General features: G+C 41.3%; 1 protein-coding gene across 1 annotated transcript in view; it reads left to right on the forward strand.

Moving 5' to 3' along the window:
- APC2 (APC regulator of WNT signaling pathway 2) overlaps nt 1-15,318 on the forward strand; it is a 121,216-nt gene that overhangs the window by 42,788 nt on the left and 63,110 nt on the right. The window contains exons 3-4 of the mRNA XM_073596700.1: nt 2,364-2,522; nt 14,546-14,630. Of these exons, the coding sequence (XP_073452801.1) occupies nt 2,364-2,522; nt 14,546-14,630 (244 nt within the window). The remainder of the gene's footprint in view (nt 1-2,363; nt 2,523-14,545; nt 14,631-15,318) is intronic.

The following is a 15,318-nucleotide window of genomic DNA, read 5'->3' on the forward strand; positions in this document are numbered from 1 at the left end:
AACAGAACAGGGAAGTGTGTGTTTACACACACTCGTCCCTGTTCTGTGTCTCCTGCTCACGATCGCTCGTGGCCGGCAGTCATCGCGACCGTCGGCACCCCCGCTGTGCAGCGGGCGAGCGTGCCTGCTATCCCGACCCCGTGAGCCGGCGTATAGCTATGACGGCTCGCGCAGGGGAGCCAACCTGCCGCAGTATGACTGCGGCAGCTGGTCGGGAAGTGGTTAATGTTTTGTGTATGTGATACACATATATTATTATTATCACTATGATTGTGTATGTGATACTCTTTCAATCTGGTATAATTCATGCTTGCTGGCACTGCTTTGATTTATGTTTTACATACTGTTCACTGACCGGCCTATCCTTCCACTATGTACTGCTCACTGATTTCTTCAGGTACAAGGCAACTCTGCATCACAACCTACTGATCACCGAACTCTGCTTCTCAAACTACATTTTAGGGCTTGTTCACACCAGGTACAGTGCGGAAACATGCAAAATTCTGTGTTTTCTTGCACCACACAAAAATGTACTACCCTTTGCAGACACGCATGGATGCCACTATTTCTCAATAGCACCCCCATGCATCTAGCAATGCATATGCATTCAGGGCTGCTAAAACGCATTGTACTGCAGTACAATGCGTTTTGGCATGGTGCGATTATAAAAATCTTGCTCATATTTTTTTTTTCTGTTTCATGTGCATAGGGCAGCTCACTGAAAAACATGATGCACAAGTATGCGTAAAAGTGCATTCCCTCCAACATACCTCCTGATGTGAACGAGGCCTCAGACTGGTGTGGTGCGCCATTCTAAAGGGTGCCTTGATTGAAAAGCAGTTGAGAAACACTGGTTTAAAATTTTAGATGCCAACAAAAAGCTGTTGACCCTCTGCACCCCCCGTGTTTCTCATCCTTATGATTAATTGTAATTTTTTATGTGGATGAAATTATAGGGTGAACTCTGTTTGTTTGCATTTTAGGATGATTCACCATAAGGAAGAAATGTTTTATATTTGTGCAGCTGTCATGCTTCAGTGGTTTATTACCTAATATATATAATTGCTTTAACACTAATAATTGTTTATTACCTAATATATAATAATACCACAACTATTGCAATACCAATGTTGTACTGTAAAAACACAATTCTCAAAAAGGGTGCAGTGCTGCTTTCAAAACTCCTTGAGAAACGGGAGGCGGGAGCAGTTGTGAATGGCTAACCAATTAGCTTCTCGCTTTCATTTTTGAAGCTTAACCGAACAAGCTGAAGATAGAATCTGATTGGTTGCCATGTACAGCTGTTTCAGATTCTGTCTGCCCCAGCTTTATAACTTCTCGCCAATGTAATTATGCAGTATTTTATCGATGGTCTTTATGTGTCAATAATATTATGTTCAACAGCTTCCCTGTGGGTAGTATAAAAACTGGTCCCTGGCAACCACACCAGTTTTTTTTTTTTTTTTTTGTCAGCAAGAATTGCGGACTTTTAAATAAAATTCTAAGCCCAAACGGTCCGTGCTTTTCCTTACAGTCCTTTTCACAGTATGTCACTTAGTAACAAGGCTCGGAATGTCTCTCCTCATCTGATCTCTTGCTGGAGATTGGATCCGGGCATCGGGATTGGTTGTTGCCATGATACTTTCTTCTTGCCTTTAAACTAGGATTGGATGACATTGTGCGTGATTTACATAAATGGGGTCGACTGGAGTTCTGTATCCACAGACAGTGACATCACAGAGGCACCACTACAGAAATGATTAATTCTATCTCCGGCTATGGCCTGCAGTGATTAACATGTTCTCTACCGCAGACAATTATAAGGAGAATTCATCTCTGCACGGTTACTGATTTTCAAGGCAGTTGTTAAGTCTCGTGTCAATAGATGTAATCGATTATATTTTTTTCAATTATGTAAAGAAAAAAAACAAAGTCACAAATCTGTTATTCATTTATTTAATTAGCATAAGTTGTAGCATATGTTAAATTCTTCTGGAGACCAGCACAAGATTACGAAACAGGAGATACCTGTTATGCCTTTCAGGATCTGTATTGCCATGGATATGTGTGGGAATTTTATATATAAGTACTACAAAAAATATAGTAAATTCTACTTATTATTATTATTATTATTATTATTATTATTAATATTATTATTGTGAGTCCTACAAATCAGGATCCAATTAAAATATATTTTCAGACCTAAATCTTGGTAGAAACTTTAGACAAGCTTCATTTGCGTTACATTTTTTACTTCCTTTTTAAAGTGTATATCCTTCTACGTGAAATCCCACCTATATGACATTATGTGTGTGCATTTCTGAGCATCAGTTTTTAAATGGTTACCTCTCTATTGCATACAGGTTTGTGCACGGATTGGATTGGTTGGCACACCTGCCTCCTACGATCAGCTGGTCCGCCAGGTAGAGGACTTAAGAAAGGAGAACTCCCACCTGAGGAGGGAGCTGCAGGACAACAGCAGCCAACTGAGCCGCCTTGAACATGACACATCCGACATGAAGGTAGGAGAAAAATGCTGAAAGCAAGAAAATCTGTGAAGTACACGTATGACCCAAGGATAGCATCAGGGATAATAAGAGAAAATAATACTGCACAATAAAGATCAGGAAAATGTATGACAGCTACAACACAAACATTTGCTGGGAGAAATATAAATAGACATACAGGACCAAATTATATATAGTTACATAGTAGGTGAGGTTGAAAAAAGACACAAGTCCATCAAGTACAACCTATGTGTGTGATTATATGTAAGTATTACATTGTATATCCCTGTATGTTGTGGTTGTTCAGGTGCTTATCTAATAGTCTTTTGAAACTAATTCTAATTTTAATGAGTGGCCACATGTCTTATTAAACTCCCTTCCGCGGAAATGTTTTATTCCTATTGTGGGGTCACCAGTATGGTATTTGTAAGTTGAAATCATTTCCCCTCTCAAGCGTCCAGAGAGAATAAGTTCAGTGCTTGTAACCTTTCTTCATAACTAATATCCTCCAGTCCCTTTATTAGCTTTGTCGCCCTTCTCTGAACTCGCTCCATTTCCAGTACATCCTTCTTGAGAACTGGTGCCCAGAACTGGACAGCATACTCCAGGTGAGGCTGGACCAGAGTCTTGTAGAGCGGGAGAATTATCGCTTTATCTCTGGAGTTAATCCCCTTTTTAATGCATGCCAATATTCTGTTTGCCTTGTTAGCAGCAGCTTGGCATTGCATGCCATTGATGAGCCTATCATCTACTAGGTCCCTCAGGTCCTTTTCCATCCTTGATTCCCCCAGAGGTTCTCCCCCCAGTGAGTAGATTGCATTCATATTTTTGCCACCCAAATGCATTATTTTACATTTTTACATCCATATTAACCCTCATTTGCCATGTAGTTGCCCACCCCATTAATTTGTTCAGATCTTCTTGCAAGGTTTCCACATCCTGCGGAGAAGTTATTGCCCTGCTTAGCTTAGTATCCTCCGCAAATACAGAGATTGAGTTGTTTACCCCATCCTCCAGGTGGTTTATGAACAAACTAAATAGGATTGGTCCCAGCACAGAACCCTGGGGGACCCCACTACCCACCCCTGACCATTCCGAGTACTCCCCATTTATCACCACCCTCTGAACTCGCCCTTGTAGCCAATTTTCAATCCATGTACTCACCCTATGGTCCATGCCAACAGACCTTACTTTGTACAGTAAACTGTTATGGGGAACTGTGTCAAATGCTTTTGCAAAATCCAGATACACCACGTCTTTGGGCCTTCCTTTATCTAGATGGCAGCTCACCTCCTCATAGAAGGTTAGTAGATTGGTTTGGCAAGAACGATTCTTCATGAATCCATGCTCATTACTGCTAATGATACAGTTTTTATTACTAAAATCTTGTATACAGTGGGGACGGAAAGTTTTCGGACCCCCTTAAATTTTTCACTCTTTGTTATATTGCAGCCATTTGCTAAAATCATTAAAAAAAAAGTCCTCATTAATGTACACACAGCGCCCCATATTGACAGAAAAACACAGAATTGTTGACATTTTTGCAGATTTATTAAAAAAGAAAAACTGAAATATCATATGGTCCTAAGTATTCAGACCCTTTTCTCAGTATTTAGTAGAAGCACCATTTTTGATCTAATACAGCCATGAGTCTTTTTGGGAAAGATGCAACAGGTTTTTCACACCTGGATTTGGGGATCCTCTGCCATTCCTCCTTGCAGATCCTCTCCAGTTCTGTCAGGTTGGATGGTAAACGTTGGTGGACAGCCATTTTTAGGTCTCTCCAGAGATTCTCAATTGGGTTTAAGTCAGGGCTCTGGCTGGGCCATTCAAGAACAGTCATGGAGCTGTTGTGAAGCCACTCCTTCGTTATTTTAGCTGTGTGCTTAGGGTCATTGTCTTGTTGGAAGGTAAACCTTCGGCCCAGTCTGAGGTCCTGAGCACTCTGGAGAAGGTTTTCGTCCAGGATATCCCTGTACTTGGCCGCATTCATCTTTCCCTCAATTGCAACCAGTCGTCCTGTCCCTGCAGCTGAAAAACACCCCCACACCATGATGTTGCCACCACCATGCTTCACTGTTGGGACTGTATTGGACAGGTGATGAGCAGTGCCTGGTTTTCTCCACACATACCGCTTAGAATTAAGGCCAAAAAGTTCTATCTTGGTCTCGTCAGACCAAAGAATCTTATTTCTCACCATCTTGGAGTCCTTCAGGTGTTTTTTTAGCAAACTCCATGCGGGCTTTCATGTGTCTTGCACTGTGGAGAGACTTCCATCGGGCCACTCTGCCATAAAGCCCCGACTGGTGGAGGGCTGCAGTGATGGTTGACTTTCTACAACTTTCTCCCATCTACCGACTGCATCTCTGGAGCTCAGCCACAGTGCTCTTTGGGTTCTTTTTTACCTCTCTCACCAAGGCTCTTCTCCCCCGATAGCTCAGTTTGGCCGGATGGACAGCTCTAGGAAGGGTTCTGGTCGTCCCAAACATCTTCCATTTAAGGATTATGGAGGCCACTGTGCTCTTAGGAACCTTAAGTGCAGCAGAAATGTTTTTGTAACCTTGGCCAGATCTGTGCCTTGCCACAATTCTGTCTCTGAGCTCTTCAGGCAGTTCCTTTGACCTCATGATTCCCATTTTCTCTGACATGCACTGTGAGCTGTAAGGTCTTATATAGACAGGTGTGTGGCTTTCCAAATCAAGTCCAATCAGTATAATCAAACACAGCTGGACTCAAATGAAGGTGTAGAACCATCTCAAGGATGATCAAAAGAAATGAACAGCACCTGAGTTAAATATATGAGTGTCACAGCAAAGGGTCTGAATACTTAGGACCATGTGATAGTTCAGTTTTTCTTTTTTAATAAATCTGCAAAAATGTCAACAATTCTGTGTTTTTCTGTCAATATGGGGTGTTGTGTGTACATTAATGAGGAAAAAAAATGAACTTAAATGATTTTAGCAAATGGCTGCAATATAACAAAGAGTGAAAAAGTGAAGGGGGTCTGAATACTTTCCGTCCCCACTGTATATTCCCTCATCCCCTCCAAGAGCTTGCATAATCTTGATGTTAAGCTAACTGGTCTGTAGTTCCCATGGATGTATTTTGGCCCTTTTTTAAATATTGGTGCTACATTAGCTTTTATCCAATCAGTCGGTACCATTCCAGTCAGTAGACTGTCAGTAAAAATTAGGAACAATGGTCTGGCAATTACTTGACTGAGTTTCCTAAGGACCCACGGGTGCAAGCCATCTGGTCTCGGTGACTTATTAATGTTAAGTTTTCCAAGTCTATTTCTAATTCTGTCCTCTGTTAGCCATGAGGGTGCTTCCTGAGATGTGTCATGAGGATAAACACTGCAGTTTTGGTTACTCAAGCCCTCCAATTCTCTTGTGAAAACTGAGGAGAAGAATAAATTCAATACCTTCGCCATCTCTCCATCCTAAGTAACCAGATTCCCTTCATCATTCTTTATGGGGCCAATAAGGTCTTTCCTCCCTCTTTTACTGTTTATATACTTAAAGAACTTCTTGGAATTTTTTTTGCTCTCTCTCTTTCGTGTTTTATCTTAGCCGCCCTAATTGCACCCTTACATTTCTTGTTGCATTCTTTGTAAAGTCTGAATGCGGATGATGATCCCTCAGCCTTATATTTCTTGAAGGCCCTCTCCTTTGCTTTTATATGCATTTTTACATTGGAGTTAAGCCATCCAGGACTTTTGTTCGTTCTTTTAAATTTATTTCCCAATGGGATGCACTGGCTAATGCCCTTATTTAATATGCTCTTAAAGCAAACCCATCTCTCCTCCGTGTTCTTTGTTCCTAAGATTTTATCCTAATTTACATCTTCTAGCAAGGCTTGTAGTTTAGGAAATTTGGCTCTTTTGAAATTCAGTGTCTTTGTATTCCCCTTATGTTTCCTATTTGTGTGTTTTATACTGAAGCTAATTGACCTGTGATCGCTGTTTCCTAAATTGCCCCTTATTTCCACATCCCTGATCAGGTCTGTATTGTTGATAATCAGTAGGTCTAGTAACGCTTTGTTTCTAGTTGGTGCATCTACCATCTGACCCATGAAATTGTCCTGTAAGACATTTAGGAACTGGCGAGCCTTAGACGAATGCACGGTTCCTTCCTCCCAGTCTATGTCTGGATGATTAAAATCCCCCATTATGATGACACTTCCCATCCTTGCTGTTAATCCAAATTGTGATAGTAGGTCCGTCTCCCCCTCCTCCCTCAGGTTAGGGGGCCTAAAACATACTCCCAGTATTATTTTCACTTTAGTTTCATCCCTTTGGAGCTTTACCCATAAGGATTCCACCTCCTCCCTAGCTCCCTTAGTGATGTCATCTCTCACATTAACTTGTACACTAATCTTGATATACAGGCATACCCCTCCCCCTTTTTTTATCCTCTCTATCCCTGCGATAAAGGAAATACCCTTGAATGCTTGCCAGCCAATCATGAGAGCTGTTGAACCAAGTCTCTGAAATTCCGACAAAATCTAAATCCTCCTCATACTACAGTATCAACAGTAACTTTAGTTATCCCATCTTGTCCGCCAGGCTCCTGGCATTGGTGAACATGCCACGTAGTTTAGACTGGTCGCATACTGTCCTCTTATTGGGTGTTCTGAGATTGCAAATAGGACTTGTTACTATAATTACCTTGGGGGTATGTACTTTAGTCAACCTACCACTAATGCCCCCATTACTACCCTCTGGAATATGTTCCGCACTGACTATCTCTACCTCTGGACCCTCCCCCCGTCGCCTAGTTTTAAAGCCCCTCGAACTTTTTGGCCATCTTCACTCCCAGCAGATCTGCACCCTCCTCCTTTAGGTGCAGTTCATCTGTTCTATAGAACTGGTGACCGACTGAGAAGTCGGCCCATTTCTTCAGGAACCCAAACCCCTCCTTACAGTGCTGGTCCCAGTAATCTGTCCACCAGATCTGTGACCGGTAGACAGCATACAGTTCGGCGCTAAAGGTCTTTGTCACAGATTGCCCTCTCTGTCCTTCTGAGAATTGAGTCCCCTAACACCAGAATCTGTCTTTCCTTTTCCTTCGCTTCCCCCTCACTCTCACTGGAGGAGTTCTTCCCCTGGCAGCTAGGGGAGTACCTCAGCTCCAACAGTGCCGGTCCCTGACTGGTTTCACCAATGTCACTCAATGGAGCAAACTTATTGGGATGTTCCAGCCCAGGATCGGCCTCCCTGGCACTTTCCCCTCTAACCTTTCCTAACTGTCACCTATCTACTCATTTCTAGTGCCTGCACCTCTTTGTCTCCACCCGCCTCTGTGCTGGCCCCTGCCCGGCACCTGCCAGGTAACAACTAGCTTCCTGACACTAATACGCAACAATACACCGGTACTCAACAATACAATACACAGGACTGTATGTACATGTGGGCTGCGAGTGCACGTGGACTGTGAGTCACGTGGGCTACGAGTGCACGTTGACTGCGAGTGCAGGTGGGCTGCGAGTGCACATGCACTTGCAGTCCATCTGCATTCGCAGCCCATGTGCACTCGCAGTCCATGTGCACTTGCAGGCCACGTGCATAGATTGCAGATTTTGCTGCAGTAATAAGCAGTAATAAAACAAAAACAAACCTTTAATATACTGCAGCTTACCAATCATTAAAGTTGGTTGCTGCATTCGTTTTTTTTTTTTACTTATATTATTTTCACCTGGTAATCCAGCCAGTAACATACTTTCTGTGTTAGGGTCTTCATGGATGGAGGAGCAACAGATCCACCTTTGGACAGCAGCATTGTCAATTTGGGAGATGGCAATAATAGATGCAGTAGATTAAAGTGGTTGTAACCCTAAAAAAAAAAGATCCTGTTCCTTTAAAGCATGTTAAACCACATAGTGCTTATGCAGTGTCATTTGTCCTGTTGTATGCTGTAAAATACCTGGTTGATCCTGCCTGTTCCTGTATCCCCCTAGGTGTGCTGATCACGGTATTCATGGCTGCTGATCCATGATACTGTGGTCAGTTGCCGTGCCTCCGTCAGCCCTCAGTGTTTAGAGTCTCTCCCTCTTCACCTCTCTCCCCCTGCCTGTCACTTCCTAGTGTGTGAGCCAATTGAAAAACCCACCCCTCCCCTCCCCTCCTGCCGCCATTCCGTGTAGCAGTAAAGTTAGTGATTACAATTACTGCCAGCCCCTCTGTTATAGCAAGATTTACTACACAGTGTAGGTGGTTTCTTTTAAATTCCGCAGTTAAATAACTTATTTAACATCACCGATGTGCAGTCATGTGACCACCCGGCTGACATCAGCGATGTGAAAAAAGGTATTTAGCTGCAGAATTAAAAAAAACACAAACACTGTGTAGTGTAGTTTGTAATAGCAGAGGGGCTGGCAGTAATTTTGAGCACTGACTTCACAACCACTTTAAGCCCTGGTTCACCCATATGCGATTTGTGATACGATACTGATTCGCATGACAGGCCAGGTAGCGTGTGTTCTGATGGAGGTGGTTCACATACATTTGATTCAACCACACTGCATTTTGACTGCATTTCTAAAAAGGGTCCTGTGCAAGTTTGGAGCATTGCATTACAAATTCGCAGCCCATAGAAGATAGTGACATTCTGAAATGAGAGTTCAGGTATGAGTGTGTATCTGAGGTGTTTCTGCATAGAAACATTATTTTTTGTTAAACGGTGAACTTATCCTTTAAGTCCACCAATTTACCTGTTTACCAAAGCAATTACATTCAAGGCATGCCATGAATGATAGCTGTTAGACCCCTTTCACACTGGAGCGCTTTTCAGGTGTTTTAGCGCTAAAAATAGCATCTGTAAAGCACCTGAAAAGTGCCTCTCAAGCCACCCCAGTGTGAAAGCCCAAGTGCTTTCACACAGGATGTTGCGCTTGTAGGACGGGAAAAAAAGTCCTGCAAGCAGCATCTTTGGGCGATGCGGGAGCGGTGTGTACACCGCTCCCAAAACTCCCTGCCCATTTGAAATGAATGGGCAGCGCTGCCGAAGTGCCTGCAAAGCGCTTCAGCAGCACGAGCGCTATTAACCCTTTCTTCGGCCTCTAGCAGGGGATAAAAGTGCGCCGCTAGCGGATGAAAAGCGACGCCATAACAGCGGTAAAGCAGCGCTAAAACTAGTGGCGATTTACTGCCAGGGCCTGCTACCGCCACAGTTACTATTGAGCTTATGTTAGCTTTCAACCAAACTGTCATGCCATCAAATGGCTTGTGTCATAGCTGATCACATATGCAGTACTATGACAACAGATCAAACAGGTACTAAAATGGCAAATTCCTTGGCTGTAAAGGATAGGAGGGTTTAGTTACACCTTAAAGCCGAACTCCAGCTAACGCTTTTTTGAGCAGTTATAGCAACACTTTTCTTATCCTTTTGGGATAAAGGTTTTATATAAATAAATTAAAGCTGACCATTGTAAGCATTTCCCTCACTGTTAAATGGTTTTTCCCAACCCCCCAATTGACAATTTTGCTGGACGACTTGGCCTGGTAAATTGAGTGGAATTTAAATATTAAATTAAAGCAATAGACTTACTGGTTGGATCACCAGGTGAAAATAAAGGAAAAAAAGCCTAAAAAAGGAAAACGAATGCAGCCACCACAACCACAAGTACGGTAAGTACTGGTTAGCTGCAATTTTTTGTTTTTGATACAGTTTTAAATCACCTTTTCTTTGCAGACATATAAAACCCGAAGGAAAAAAAAACTAACTGCAGCAAAATCTGCCAACAATATGACTGTGTAACATAATTAGCATACCTAAATATAGATGCTGATATGAGGCATACACACAACAGTTGTTTAGTCTGTGTATCAGTGTAACAAATTAGAAAATGTCCTAACAAAGCCTTATTCTGCATATATAATAGCAGATTATTAACAAGTGTTTCTCAACAACAAGAATCTGCTAAATTTTATCTACCTCGATCAGCATTCTGAAATTGGGACCAGGAAAGAAACTGATGGGAAATCCAAAACGTTACAGATGTTAATGCAACAGGAAGTAAGGTGAAATCATCTAGTGGGGTCTAGTGATGGTTAAATTGAACCATGCCTGAGTTTGATTATCACTCTCCCCAGTCCTCCGCTAATCTGCACTCACATTGTACTTTAAAGTTTCTAGGTGCACTTACTTCCAGACCGCCATGATTCCTGTGCTTCTGTGCTCAGTCATCTATGAAGAGTTCTGTATTCTGGCACGGTTTGCATTCACACTGAAGTGGACCGTTCTGGACCACAAGTGAACCATGCCAAGGACCACCTTGTCTCCAGGCATGGTTTGGAGCACCCACTGTACACAGGTGAACCACACCAAGGGAGCGAACTGTGCCCAGACATGGTTAAAACTGCCAGTGTAAAGGCACCCTTATAAGAGATGTCCCTTCCATTTCCTTTCACTTCCTCTTGTGTCTCTGGGACAGAGGCGGCAAAAAAAAAAAAATCTGAGAGGGGTTTAATGCTAAATATTGCTTTAGTATATATTGCTTATATATAAATTTGCCTAAAACCCCATTTGCCAGTGTGATATAAAAGGGAAAGGTCTTCAACCCCCCGGTCGCTGACCGCCGCCAATCCAAGGCTTGCTTGGGGCCAGGCAGCACAGTGTGGGGGTGGGCGGCGGATGAGCAAGGCTCAATCTTTATTGGCAGCTGCCTGTTTTTCCTCCTGGGCTTCACGTCTCGTTGGGTCATCGGTGGGGCCCTGCTGTGGGCTGTGGATGCAAGCAATCTAAATCCCTGTTGGGGTCTATTGCCTAGTGGTCTGGCAAGAGTTATGATGCCAAGATAACGAGCCAGTACAACCTGCACTGCCAACCTCCCACGACCAAAGGGCACCTGCTCCCCTTCTCCCAGTACCACCTCTCCCTTCCCTTTCTGCAGTCACGTCACTCAGCCAATGTATATATAATTTAGAATTTTATTTGTATCTGTTTGGCTCACCACATGAGCTCAATCTATCATTATTGTTATGGAAAAATTCTTAATATTGTATTATTATTATTATTATTATTATTATTATTATTATGAGAGAAGTTATTATTGGAAAAAAAGTATTTTTTAAAAATCTTTATTTGTATCTGTTTGGCTGATTACATGATTTAATATTATCAATAAGAGTAAATAGAGCTCATGTGATCAGCCAAACAAATACAAATAAAGATTTAAAAAAATATATTTTTTCTTCAAAAACAATAATAATATTAATACTGTTTTCTCATATTAATAATATATTGAGCTTATGTGGTCAGCCAAAGACATACAAACAAAAATTTGCAAATAAATATGTGAGTGGCAGGTGAGGTGACAGGCTACAACCCCATTCCCCCTAGTCCGTGGATTGGGTTATCTTCCACGAGGCTGGTTCTTGGTGCTGGGAGGTTGGGGACCATTGATATAAGGTATGTCTTGTTAGAGAAGTCATACTTGTAAAGAATAATTTATGAACATGAGAGCATAGATTGTCCCAGAATAGTAACACACCTCCATCACTCATGATATTGTTTTTTTCTTAGAGAAAGCTAATGGTTACTATTAATGAGCACTTAGTACAGTAGCAGATAGTGGAATATGCATTACTTTTTCCAGAACCATTAAGTTAGCTCACATGAGCAATTAATGGACAGAGGGGACGGCTGAACGATGTTCATTTGTGAACAAAAAAATCACTTAAAAAGAATATATGTTTGGAGGCTATCTGACTTCAGTGATATGATTAATTTGAAAGACACGAACAGAAAACACCCAGACATTTCTGTATTATAGTAAAACAGAAAAAAAATATTGAACAGTCAACACAAAACTAGAACATCAGATCTGACATGTTGGCAGATTGAATCAGATACTGCTTTCTTATAAATTCTGGGGACTCCTTCATTCACTGGACCAGAATTAGACATTCCCCATCATGGAATTGCTCGCTTTCTGTTGTACTTTCCTTATGCTAACATAATCTCCATAATGTTTCAAATAGAATGTAGACCCCATCCCAGGAGTCGGCAGACTTGGGAACTTGGATAAGAGGTTTCACTTCCAGAGCCCTCAAGCATTTTAATAAACTGTTGGGTTGGTGATTATTTCAGTATCTACCCAAAATGGAAAAAATATTTAGCAAGGCTCAGTTTAGCAACTAATTGTAATGTTTGGACTTAAGCTGCCATAGTTGGATCAAAAATTGTCAGATTCAGCAAGGATAGGCTGAATTTTGATTCATCTATGGCCATTCCATCTCGAGAGAAGTCAGTCTAATGATTGGCTTCTCTCGAATGGGACTGTTGGAAAATTTTCATTCGATCAGCGCATGCAGCCATTCAACTGCAGTGCTGATCAGTGTATTTTGACAGTGAATGATTCCCGCTGTTAGAATACAATAGTTTAGCGGGGAGGATTCCTCTATTCACCTTGCTTGTGTGGATGGCTCTCTGATCAAAAAAAAAAGATCCATCTGTGGCTAGCCTTACTCTTATACTGAAACACTATGGGGTTTATTTACTAAAGGAAAATCCACTTTGCACTACAAGTGCACTGCAAGTGCACTTGGAAGTGCAGTCGCTGTAGATCTGAGGGGAAATGCAAGGAAAATAAAAAACAAACAAAAAATAAAAAACTTTTGCTTGCACATGATTGGATGATAAAACCAGCAGAGCTTCCCCTCATTTCAGAGCTTCCCCTCAGATCTACAGCAATCTACAGCGACTGCACTTACAAGTGCACTTTTCAGTGAAGAGTGGATTTGCCTTTAGTAAATCAACCCCTATGTAACTAAACTTTGCCATTACTTATTACGAAACTGAGACTACAATTCGCCTAGGCTCACCAAAATTGAACAATAGAAGATTGAAAAAACATTTCCTGGTCTGATGAGTCTCAATTTCAGCTGCGACATTCAGATAGTAGGGTCAGAATTTAGCGTAAATAACATGAAAGCATGGATCCATCCTGCCTTGTATCAATGGTTTAAGCTGGTGGTGGTGGTGTAATGGTGCGGGGGATATTTTCTTGGCACACTTTGGGCCCCTTAGTACCAATTGAGCATCATTTAAACGCCGCGGCCTAACTGAGTATTGTTGCTGACCATGTCCATCTGTTTATGACTACAGTGTACCTATCTTCTGATGGCTACTTCCAGCAGGATAATGCACCATGTCACAAAGCTCAAATCACCTCACCACTGGTGTCTTGAACAAGACAATGAGTTCACTGTACTCCAATGGCCTCCACAGTCATCAAAACTCAATCCAATAGAGCACCTTTGGGATGTGGTGGAGATTCGCATCATGGATGTGCAGCCGACAAATCTGGAGCAACTGCGTAATGCTATCATGTCAATATGGACCAAAATTTCTGAGGAATGTTTCCAACACCTTGTTGAATCTATGCCACAAAGAATTAAGGCAATTATGAAGGAAAAAGGGGGTCCAATCCAGTACTAGCAAGGTGTACCTGATAAAGTGGCCATTGAGTGTGTATTTATATACTAAGGTACAGTAGGATGAATTATCCATTGGATTCCTTTATCTTTCAGTAACTCGAAAGCCAAGCTCTTCTCTAGAGGAGATGGTGGAACTGTGCCTCAAAACAAGGGCAGTGGGGTAATCATTAATCATGCTGAGCAGAATGGCTCTGGACAAAAGTTTACAAGCTCTGGCATGCTCATTTTTGCGTTATTAATTATATTGATGATATGTTGGTTAGTTTTTAGATACATCTCTAAGTGTTAAAGTTAAAAGTGTGTGAATTATGACGGTTTGAATAGCATTAAAAAACTTTTATGTATAGGAATAGATTCTTTTCCTTTTCTTTACAAAGCACTGTTGTTAGGGTTTTGACACTTGAAAGGATATTTCATCCATGAACTGGGCACCACTGAAATGGCTAGCGATGTATTCATCTCCCTCTGGCATGATCGGAGATTCAGTAAAGTTGACCTATTCTTTGTATGAAAAACCTCTAAATAGAAAGATAGTTAAACTTGTAAGATTTAATTTTAGTTTAGTTTACGCATGTATTTATTTTGTTTGTTTTAGGAGGTCCTTAAACATCTTCAGGGCAAGCTTGAACATGATGTTGGCACATCGGCAAGTCAATGTGACATACTGGATCAGATGAAAGGTAAAAAAGTAGTGTAAATTAACAGGATAGCTTGAGATACAATGAACAGTATGTAGGTTCAAATATGTATTACAGACAAAAGGATTCCCTTCAGCTCTTGACTTTTCATCTGCATTTTTCTACCCAATCACTCTTATTAACCAGTTGCACTTTGCAGTAATAAATACCATTGTTTAATATGTTTATGTGTGAAAAATAATAATGTTTATAATTTAGTTATTTTAAATCTGGTAAATATGTAATTATGCAAATAAATATTTTGTGTTTTTTATATCTAGGAAACCGAAGATACAATTTTTCAAAATATTTTTGTCATTTTTTAACGCATCTAAATATAAATATTGCATATGAATATTTCCTAATTATCGCTTGCAGCCAGCAGGTGGACTTTCCACTTTATACTGCTGCTATGTTGTGATTAGCCTATGTTGTTAACCAAAGCCAATTCTGTTGCTGGGACCTCTGCCATTTTTAATTTTAGAAGGAGACCTGCATACACCCGGAACAAACGATGCAGGGTGAAGTGGGTATGCAGTAAACTAGAGGTATAGTGTTTTGGGGTAGATTTTGTTATATAGGCTCAATTTAGGGTTTGTTTAAAACAACTCTCAGCATATTTGTGCAATAAACTGTTTCAAACTTAAAATTTCAGCCCTCAGCCCCTATGTCACTTTTGTGTCCTGCAGTC

The sequence above is a fragment of the Aquarana catesbeiana genome, linkage group LG01 (genome assembly GCF_042186555.1).
Source record: "Aquarana catesbeiana isolate 2022-GZ linkage group LG01, ASM4218655v1, whole genome shotgun sequence".
Lineage (NCBI taxonomy): Eukaryota > Metazoa > Chordata > Amphibia > Anura > Ranidae > Aquarana > Aquarana catesbeiana.